Source organism: Schistocerca gregaria, chromosome 6 (assembly GCF_023897955.1).
Source record: "Schistocerca gregaria isolate iqSchGreg1 chromosome 6, iqSchGreg1.2, whole genome shotgun sequence".
Lineage (NCBI taxonomy): Eukaryota > Metazoa > Arthropoda > Insecta > Orthoptera > Acrididae > Schistocerca > Schistocerca gregaria.
The window spans coordinates 388102744-388114475 of NC_064925.1; the positions used below are offsets into that span (position 1 = coordinate 388102744).

General features: G+C 38.9%; 1 protein-coding gene across 1 annotated transcript in view; it reads right to left on the reverse strand.

Moving 5' to 3' along the window:
- The window catches only part of LOC126278071 (coiled-coil domain-containing protein 85C), a 94164-nt gene extending 82690 nt beyond the window's left edge, over positions 1-11474 (reverse strand). Inside the window, exon 1 of the mRNA XM_049977902.1 lies at positions 8972-11474. Within this exon, the coding sequence (XP_049833859.1) occupies positions 8972-9499 (528 nt within the window). The 5' untranslated portion in view covers positions 9500-11474. The remainder of the gene's footprint in view (positions 1-8971) is intronic.
- Between the last annotated feature and the right edge of the window lie 258 nt (positions 11475-11732).

Here is an 11732-nt window from a genome sequence, read left to right on the forward strand (position 1 = left end):
TGAGGAGAGGTGAATGTAAACAGAGGTGTTGAGGATGAAATTAATAATAATTTCATAAACATTTTGAGCATTTCTGGCATGGCACAAAATATACACACACACACACACACACACACACACAAAGTATTATGAGCAGTCGTAATACATGAAACTGAAAGAGGCAAACATAAGTGTACTAACATATAATCAAAGATGAGATGGAGTACCAGAAAATTCTCAGGAACTGGCAAATTCTGTAAATAACTATTTCTCTGGTATGGCAGGGTAGTTGCAACAAAATCTTCTTAAGAAGCACACAACACCTAGGGCAATTATTACACTGCAGGCACAATGACATAGTTTTCCGTAACAGAGATTGAAGTCATGACGACAACACTGCAAAGACATCAGCATACATGCCCCATACCAAATGTAATAAATGAGTCCCTTACTAAAAAAAAAAAAAGCAGAGAGTACGGAAAACTACAGGCTACTTTCACTACCTTCATCATCCTCAAAATCAATTACATCACTCATAAAAAACTACTGAGACATCTGAAGAAATACAACCTTCTTCAATAAGCACAGTTAGTTTTCTGAAGTAGGAGAAGTACGTATCAGCCATTACAGAATTCACAAAAGTGGTGCTTGTAGCTCTTGATAAGGACAACTGTGAATGAATTAATGAAATTTTTTAGAGTGCCTGAAAGGTGCCCAACCTCAAGGTTATCAGGCCCTTATTTTCTTTAATAATCAATGCCTAAAGGTCTCCAGGAGAAGAAAAGGATGGACTGTCAATCTGATCTTTGTGGAATCATCGAAGGCAGAGAGAAGGGCGAAAAAAAAAAAAAAATCAGAAGGTAAGGAGCTGCAATGAGATGGGAGAGCTGAGCAAGACTTCAGCAGCCAGAACTAGTCAATTCTAGTGTGCAATTCCAATTCTTTGTTTCGAGTGATGACATCATGTGTGATGTCATGAGTTTATGATGCCAAGGATGTAAGCAGCCTGTTACGTTGGGTTGTCTTAGTAACTGGTGCAAACTATGCTATTTATTCTGAACATGTCACACTTTACAAGGGTGTGGTTCTGCAGAAACCTAAAAACATAGCTAAAACTGCTTGCAAATGTAGCAAGTATTAATTATATAGATTATCTTGGCTCTCACAAACTTTTGGCCATTTTTTCCCGAACATGACACTATTTCCAAGTGTGAGGATAGGCAGGAACCTAAGAGTGGGTGTACCAATTTCAGAATATGGCACAATTTCTTTTAAGGTTTGATTTTTTTAATTGCTCTATCTCCTTGAGCTATATAACTCAACTCAAGTTGTTGATTCCATGTTTCATTATTCCTCATGAATTTTAGCTAAATCTTGTTCCAGTCTCTGTTACACTTCCTATATTTTACTATTACTGTGACACTTAAGTTCTTCCATCACATTAGTTTGTTCCCACCCAGAAATCCACTTTTTCAATGTTATCCTGTTAGTGTCTACCGGGTGATCAAAAAGTCAGTATAAATTTGAAAACTGAATAAATCACAGAATAATGTAGATAGAGAGATAAAAATTGACACACCTGCTTGGAACGACATGGGGCTTTATTAGAACCAAAATATACAAATGTTCAAAAAATGTCTGACAGATGGCGCTTCATCTGATCAGAATAGCAATAATTAGCATAACAAAGTAAGATCTCAATATGTCCAGCATAATTCCTCAACAATAGCTGTAGTCGAGGAATAATGTTGTGAACAGCACTGTAAAGCATGTCCAGAGTTATGGTGAGGCACTGGCGTCGTATGTTGTCTTTCAGCAGCCCTAGAGATGTTGGTCGATCACGATACACTTCCGACTTCAGGTAACCCCAAAGCCAATAATCGCACGGACTGAGGTCTAGGGACCTGGGAGGCCAAGCATGACTAAAGTGGCGGCTCAGCACACGATCCTCGCCAAACGATGTGTGCAAGATATCTTTCACGCGTTAAACCCCATGTCATTCCAAGCATGTGTGTCAATTTTTACCTCTCTATCTACATTATTCCGTGATTTAATAATATTTTGGTGCACTGGAAATATTTATGAGCATTGGTCACTATTTTGAAATTCTGTTTGTGCTGCACCTGTGGGCTTGATATGACATCACTAATCAAAGCTGATGGGTGGAATCAACCATTAAAATTTATCCACCCCTCATGTCTAGTCTGGGCCCGATCAGCAGTCACTACAGAAAGAATGCAGACTTAGCAAGCTTAATGCCAATGTAAGAAAAAAAAAAAAAAAAACAAAAGTGAAATGTAATAAAATGCAGTGGAGAGGATGAGATGCACCAGACAGAAGCAGCCAGTCCTGCAGATGAAGTTCAACTTCTGCATCCATTTGGGATACCTCATTCACTGTATAATACTTGATGAATTTCATGTCACATAATGGGGAATATGGAGACGACATCATGGTGACAAGTTTTACACAATTGTAGGTATATATAGTCTCTCAAATTGAATGTACACTCAGAGCGTAACAATAAAGGTGAAAAACTGTCACACTTGTGTTCAACACAAAGCTGGGGCAGTTGAACTGTATGTGGGTCACAGAAGAGGAACACTACAACGTTGATGGGGTGGATATACCGCCTCAGAATGTGACCATGAGTAAGTCAGGTGTTGCCTTAAAGTAGCCAGCTAAGGCTGAAGGAAAGATGGCCGTGTCACTGTGAATCACTTACGGTATGTAACAATATTGTAACATTCCACCCTGGATTTTCCATTGTTTGATTTGCCTTGTGGTATGTAGTTGTTCTAGCAGCCACTGTGGACCATTCTTTTTTTCAAGCCTCCAAAAGCTGAAGACGCAGCACCAACCAGCAACTGGATCCCAATATCTTCATTTTCAGCATTTCTATCTCAGTAGCTTTCTTCACTAACCTGTCTGCACAGTTTCCCGGTATATCTACAGTCTTGGGGTCCACGGGAATACAACCTAGCTCCAAATACCATGGAATAACAGAACTGGATTGCTCTTGTGGTATGTGAACCCCCTGTTAGGGAAAAGGGCAAGGCGATACGAACATTCAAGGCCACTGAGGACATATATTGAATAATTGATTGGCAACTGGTGGATCCGCAAAGGATGAATGACAGCCTCTACCAGAAAGCTGATCACAGAGCTCATCCAAAAGATGTCAGTTGCATGCTGTACCCTATAGTGCTGAACCGGGTCCAGTGTCTGTAACGTCCAAGGGACCTCAGATCCAGAAGCCAGACACCAGTAATATCTAGTTGGGATAGGACTAGTGCTTTGTACAGATGCATGAGGGTGGATTTGTCTGCACCTCAGGAGTTTTGACTGAGACAGCCACATGTCTTGAGTTTCAACTGGCATGTGTTTTTAAACTGCTGAAAATGTAATAGCCATGACAACTGAGCATTAAATGCAAGTCTCAAAAACAATATGACTCTACTACATTTAGCAGTTCATTACAAAGGTAAAGTTCTGGATGTTGTTGAACAGTTCAATCCCAGTACAAGTACACAACGCATGTGTCTTAGCAGTGGCAAACTGGAAGCCATGGGTGAGTGTCCAGGATTGTGCTTTCTTGATGGCATCTCACTGCTGGCCTACAGCAACAATCATGATTGAAGAACCGTGGTAAAGTAAGTCAGCTTCAAGCACATATGCGTAGTTTTTTCAAAGTTGAAATTCTTGTTGTGGGTATAGCCTATGGAACATATGGTACATTTATTAAGTAAGCTACTGGAGTTATTACACTCATCCAATGTGTCATTTCCATTTTATTTTATTAGCATTAGTACATAAAGGAATCAGATTTATGGATACACAATGGGTAGAAGTCTAGATTGAGGCCAGTGGCTTGCTTACATGTTTCATGGAGCAATGTTGTCAGCACCTGCTGTGAGGTACAACAGGAACAAAAGGGGCTGTGTCTGCTGGTTCCACACAACTAAAGAGAGAGGTGTGGACATATGATGTGTTTTGAAGATAGAGATGAAGGGATATATATTCAACAACCTGCCAGACCATACTAAATGTCATGTAGATAATGTGATGGAGTTTAAGAGTGAATTAAAAACTTTCTGTTGGTCAACTCCTAGTAAGTTGAAGATCATCATCACAGAAACCCTTCGACTTAATATTTTAATTTATTTTGTAGTCTGAAATAGCACTTTAATACTATACACATTTGTAATGTTAAATCATTTCACTGCACTGTATTTGAATTGAATTAAATTAAATTAAATGTACATTTCACAATTCTTTCAACACATTGTTGAGATGGGTGACAGGATCTCCAAATACACCTAATGTAGTATCATATTTGTAGCTGCACATAGAAATTGCGAAAGAGAAAAGAAACCTGCTAAATCATGCATGCATAATTTCCATTTTCTTCTGTATGTTTACAATAAAAAATACTTTAATTAGAACATTATTGAATCTCTGAGGTAAGATATAGGCCTCACACAATGAGCAGATGTCATCTTGATGTGTCATAACTAATTTCAAGTTACTATTTGGACAGTTAAGCCACATGTGTGAGAGATTTGAGTAGGCTTATGGAAATATTGAACCTGCAGATAGCAAGCACCTGCTTGGACCCATAATGTCATCAGAATGTATTTCAACTTATCAAAATCCAAAATGCCTTATATACAACTATCCTACAGCCTCTGACTATTGTACAGATCAGTCTGTCATCACAAACTAGCGCAAAAAAAAGAAAAAAAAAGAAAAGAAAAAGAACAAATGGTGCTACAAATATAGAGGTAGTTGTGTCACACCTCAAAACACACCATTTAAAAATTTATCTTGGGGCAGGTGTGTAGAAAAGCATGCATGACTCGTGCCTCAATAATACAGGTAGTCTTACAGTAGGTGTAGCAAAAATGGGCATGTTTCAGTGGAGATGCTAGATAAATGGGGTATGAATAGACTGATGTTAGATACAGTGGAAATTACTGAGGTACATGACAGAAAAAAAGCAGGACATACTGTCAAGTCACATGTGTGAGAGATTTGAGTAGGCTTACGGAAATAGTGAACCTGCAGATAGCAAGCACCTGCTTGGACCCATAATGTCATCAGAATGTATTTCAACTTATCAAAATCCAAAATGCCTTACATACAACTATCCTACAGCCTCTGACAAAATCAAACAGGGATAAAGCAGGAGTCAGTCTAACAATTAATAAGAAAACAGGACTGTGGGTAAGCCAGGATGAATGGCTTTTACTGTAGCTAAGGAAGGAAGTTAACCAGCCAAAAATGTAGTACAAACTTATATGCCTACTAGCTCAACAGAAGATAAAAGATTGAAACAGTTTATGAGGTAAAAGTAGTTTTTCATATATTTAAGGGAGAAAAAATTTAATCACGGTAGAGGACCAGAAATCAGTACTAGACATAAAATAAGAGAAGAACAGCAGATTTCTATGGATTGGCGGAAAGCAATGAAATGGGATTTTGCACACAACACAATTTAATCATTGTTAACACTTGGCTTAAGAACCATGAAACAAGGTTGCATATCTAAAAGAGAGCTGGAGGCACCAGAAGTTTTCAAATAAATGTTACAGCATGGTCATAAAGTCTTGTTCCATTTCAAAGAAATACTGGATGGATTTATATAATCCATAATAATAAACCATTTCTGTACTAACATGTGCCTATCATTGTTTTTCTTTTTTTTTCCAGGATAATCAAAGGGAATGAAAAATGTGTATGATCTAAGAATGTGTGGCTATTAGTACATGACTGTCTGATTTATCTTATCTGGAGGTGCAACAGTTCACTCAGAAATTTGAAAATCCAGCAACAAGAGCAAATGTCTGGTTACTTGCCAATAAGTTCAAAAGAGCTGCAAAACCTGCTGACGAATCATGCGCATGCACCGGGAGAGCTCCTATACAATGAGAGACTGTTCAGCAAATCAGAGAAGCAACTGGAGGAAGTCAAAATACATAATTCACCATTTAATCAATGGGTCTGTAATGCCAAAATCAATGATTTCAAAAGTTTTCCACTTACATTAAAGAAAGGAGCACTCTATACCCAGGTGCTTCACGAATAAGACCACAAAGATTACACAACTTGTCAAGCTGTGTGTTATGATTTGATAGACACTGCACACAATGAACACCACATGGACTGCACTTTGTTTTCTGAAGAGGCCACATTTCATATCTGCGGAAAAGTTAACAAACTTAACTAGCCACCTCATGCTACCACTGAATGGCAAAGAAATACACCAAAAGTGATTTTGTATCTTGGATTCACAAAGACTACAGTTTATCGACGTTTCATTTTGGCATAAGAGACAACTGTAGGAAACATTTACGTTGATGTGCTGGAGCAATTTCTGGAAGCATACTTCAGCAAAAAGGCATTGAAGTCACTGCTGTGTTCCAACAGGATGAAGCAGCCCCCTCATTTTGCTCTCATAGGGAGTCAGGACAGGTCCCTAATTCAAATATTCACCTACAGTTGGATAAGCAGAGATGCAGCAAGAATATAGCCATCGCAAACACCTGATTTGATACTAGGATCTAAGGGGCTAGAAGAATGATTATACGAGGATCAAACAAAAATTGTGACTCAAGGGAATTTCTTGGTAAGGATGGTACTAGTTGTAGCATGCTAACTTGCATGGGGAAGCATTGACAATAATAGAAGTAAATTCAGGTGTGCCCCCAGTAAAGTTTATTGGGACTCTTGTCCCTCAGGTTGTGTATTACTGAACAGGCAGATAAAATCAGACCTATAGCAACCTCATAATTTTTGCAGATAATGCACCTATGTTAATTAAGTTGGGCCTATCTACTAATAAAAAGAAAAGTTGCATAATTTTCCAGAGCAAACTTAGATTTCCAAGTGGCACAAAGACTATCAATTCTTTTAAACATTCAGAAATATTAAACTGTACTCTTCACAACACGAAAAACACATATCATCCTATAATTACAGCACAATGAGTCACATTTGGAATTAGTCAAAATGTACAAATATCTTGGTGTAACAGCTTGCAGGTATATGAATGGGAATGATCACATGGGTTTAGTCGTAGGCAAGGCTCACAAACGACTTCAGTTCATTGGCAGTATACAGGGAAACTACAGTCAACTGGTATGGGAAGAAACCCTAACATGTGGGGTGATGGTAAGAACCCTCTTCAATGCACTTCAAAGTGATTCCTGAGTATGCACATAGTTATCAGTGCTATGTTTTATCTCTACATCCACAAAAGTTTCAATTATTGATATGTGATAGGCCACCATGTGCATAATATAGGCCTAGTCAAAATACTAACTGGATGTTTGTCTATTACATAAAACTGCATTAAATACAGAGCCCTTGGGTTATGCCATAGATCAATTTATTAACACCTTTATTTTGTATTTACAATTGTTAGCTCTTCCAACTCTCATGCAAACCATGACCAATCAACTTAACTTACACCTCCCACGCTATGTTACAGTTTTCAAAAACAACCAAAATTGAAGTGGAACTCATCACATGCAAACTGAAATTTTGACACTGTCTGAATGGATACAAAATTAACATCTGTTATACAATGTAATCTGTTTGATACTGTATGTTATGAAGTCATTTACAGACAAAACACTAGTCACTGTGAAAAGGTACAATAAACGTAAGCACAGAATCACCATTAAATGGTTTATGAATTGGTACTGAATATTCTGAGCTCAAACACAATGAGGAATCTTGAAGAAAATGACAACCTCAATGCCAACCAGCACGGGTTTCAAAAACATCGAACATGTGAAACCCAACTTGCACTTTTCTCACATTGCATACTGAAAGCTTTGGATCAAGGCAGTTAGGTAAATGCTGTAGGCTATTCTTGATTTATGAAAAGCATTTGACTTAGTACCACACTTACACTTATTGTAAAAAGTATGATCATTTGAGCTATCAAGTAAAACTTGCGACTGGATTGAGGACCTTTTGGTAGGGGGGCACACAACATGTTATCTTGGATGGAGAGCCATCATCAGATGTAGAAGTAACTTCAGGCGTGTCCCAGAGAAGTGTGTTGGGGCCCTTGCTGTTCATGTTTTATATTAATGACCTTGTAGACAATAAAAATAGTAAATTCAGTTTTTTTTTTGCAGGTGATGCAGTACTATCTGAAAGAAGTTGCATAAATATTAAGTCAGAGCTTGATAAGGTTTCAAAGTGGTGCAGTGGTTGGCAAGTTGCTTTAAAAGTTCTGGAAAGTAATTTTGCTCTTCTCAAAACGAAAACATGTAGTAGCCTATGACTATAATATCAATGAGTCACTGTTGGAAATGACCTACTCATAGAAATACCTGTGTGTAACAATTTGCAGGGTTATGAAATGGAATGATCACATAGGTTCAGTTCAGGGTAAAGCAAGAGGTAGACTTCGGTTTATCAGCAGAATACTAGCAAAGTGCAATCAATCTACAAAGAAGATAGATTAGAATAATTACTGCACGCAAGGAAGCGTCCAGAGAATCATTCTTCCCGCACTCCATATGTGAATGGAAAAGGAGGAAACCCAAATAACTGGTACAATAAGATGTACTTCTGCCATGTACCTTACGGTGGTTTGCGGTGTATAATATGGATTGAGAAGCACTTCTGTGTTGTTTGTTTCAATCTAGTGATGACAATTTATACTGTTTGCAGTAAGATGACAACTTCTAAGGATAGAACCCAAGTTTATTAGAAGTTGTTTACGGGATCAGACACGGGTCAATAATATTGCTTCACATTCCTGCAATATGTGAAACATGTTAACTTGAACCATATCTCTTTCTTTACCATGTCATTTTAAAATCTAGGTTCTCCATAAATTGTTTAGTGAGTGTTTTTGGAAATTTGGAATATTTAGAGTTACAGTAAATTGTGTTAACCGAGAACACATTTAACTGGTCAATGTAACATACTGTACACAACTATTCTAATACTTGTGTAGTTTCCTGCTCACCTGCTCTGCTAATGCTTGAGATGGGGTCGGTTGAGCTTCAGGTACACCAATCGCAGCAGCAGTAGAAGGTGGAACCGTTTGTGTCGGTGCAACTGGAGCCCCAGGCATCTTCCGTACAAATTTCAGCATTTCGGGGGCACCTGCAAGCTGTCCAGGGTGAGCTGCTGCAGCAGTTTGCTGGACAGTAGGAGGACGGCGGTTGGTCGCTTGTGGTGGCGGATACTGTGCCTGCACGTGGTAGCTGTCCACCACAGCTTGTCCGTAGTAGCGAGCCTGCACTGGGTCAGGCGGGAGGTACTGTTGCTGATGCTGTTTGGCTGCTGCTGCTGCCGCCGCTGCCTCCACAGAGGCAGGGTACAGCTTTGCGTCTTTAGGTGGTATGTACGGGGGTGGTTGTGGCTGCTGCTTCAGAATACCTGCACCCGGAGCTTGTGGGGGTGGCTGATAGCGTGGAGGGGGAGGGGCAGCCACCTGCTCAGCCACTGACTTGCCCGGGTATCCTTTCACCTTGCCAGACATGGTACACATGAAGACAGGCGTCTTTCACGTCGCTGTGCAGGTCATTTTGGTGCTGCTCTGACCTGTGTAGCCTGCATTTTTTCCAATACACACAAGCAGGTCTTCATCAAGTTTTGATGTTTCTTTTACCTCCCTTTCGCACGCACTGGGCGCTTGTTTACAGAGTTAACCGTGGTCATGATGAAGACTACCGTCGACGTATGGCACAACATGTAAGAAGAGACTATTCTTCAGCGTAGTTTACAGTCCTCACTTCCGTAAATTTGGTGAGAACACCGAAAAATTGTGGCAAGAGGCAACTAGAAAAGTAAGTAGACAACCAAACAACATGTGTCCACTGTTACCTATAAACACCTTCCAACTTTTGTCACTTGGAAAACATGAACCTGTGAGCTGCAATGATGCATATCAGCGACACAAACGTATACGTCTATTCACATTGTTTAGCACCTCTCCTGTATTCAGTCTCATTGCCCCTACGGAGAATCAATCTGGCGTTAACACGCAGTCCACAGAAAAACTTTATATTCCCCAACACAAACAACAGTCACCATTCCTGGTCGATATGGGAGTCTCTGGGCGAAGTAACACAGAAATTGGTAAGATCAGATTACATACGCCTTTTCCGCAAAATTGCTTAAACAGACAGGGCAACACATCGTACATCTGCTTGCCGTTTATAACTTCTGTCACAACAAGATATCATTGCCATACGTCACTGGCAACTGAAGCTACGTCAAAAATTGGGTCACATCGAGAAGTAGCACAAGCGACACGATGAACTGGCGCCAGTTGTCAATTTCTAGTTTCTACCTGCGCCGTTCACAATTATTGCAGCCAGCGTCATTATGCTTTCTCACGACGTCTTGGCGGCCGCATATCCCGATATTATACACATGCATGGAACTTGATGTTCGTTACACTTCAATGGAAATACACATACAGTTGGAAACAAACTCAACCTCAATTCTAGAAGCCACATTTTCCACTCACACACACTACATTTCAGCTTCACTCTCAATCACTGCGTTCGTAACGCGCCCAACTGAGCCACCTGGTGGCCTTTGCCTAGAATCTCCGCAGGAATGTCGGGCGGTCAATTTAAAAATTTCGTCTACGTAAAATAAGTATTTAACCGCATACTCCCACTAAAATAAAAAAAAAGTATGATGCACTGAACAGCTACACTATGAACAACTGGAAGCTGAAATGATGCTAAATAAAGTGAGAACTGCTTCATGTACTGATGATGGCAAGACCTGAATGATTTTTTATTGACAAGGTAAAGGTAAGTGATCAATTAAATATGCCAAAGCCTAACAAACCCTTTAATTTCATGCTGATTCATCAAAATGTCCAATCATTGCTAAACAAATTAAATGAAGTTGAAATTTTATGTACTGATGAGCTAAAAAACATTTCTGTAGTGTGTATAACCGAACACTGGCTGCCTAAAGATGCAATGTCAGTCACAAAACTTGCAGACTTCAATCTTTCTTCATCATTTTGTAGAATTACATCCAGTCATGGAGGGTCATGTATATTTGTTAAAAGTGGCATTGATTATTTTAACATAAAACCCATTGAACTGTTAGCTGAAGAGAAAATTTTTGAAGTATCTGCATTAAAATTAATAATCATCTGTGTATATAGGAGCCCTGATGGGAACTTAAATGATTTCTGTCACCAACTAGAAGCAGCTTTAAACACCATAAAAAACTTCAACAAAACAGTGATCATATGTGGAGATTTTAATATAGATTTTCAATAAATCTCAAAAGACCAGCAAAGCTTGATGACCCTACTGGAAACATATAACATAAAAACCACCATTGACTCTCCTACAAGAGTTACACCAACAACTAGTACACCAATTGATCAGATATTAATAAACACAAATGTAAATAACAATTTCTGGGCCGGAAATCTTAATACTGGCTTCAGTGATCACTATGCACAGTTTATTGCTTTGCACACCCCAAGTGAAACAACTGAGAAAGAAGATCTTGTAAAAGAAGCAAGGAAATTCACTAACAAACAAACAAACATTTTTGTACTGAGACTAAGTGAAGAAACTTGGTATGAAGTGTGTACTTGTGAAAATACTAACAAAAAGTTTGAAAAATTCATGGAAATCTTCATGTCATACTTTGAAGCTGCATTTCCATTAAAAAGACAAAAATGTCAACCTAACTTCAAAAAGAACAAATGGATTACAACAGGTATTAGAATATCTTGTGCA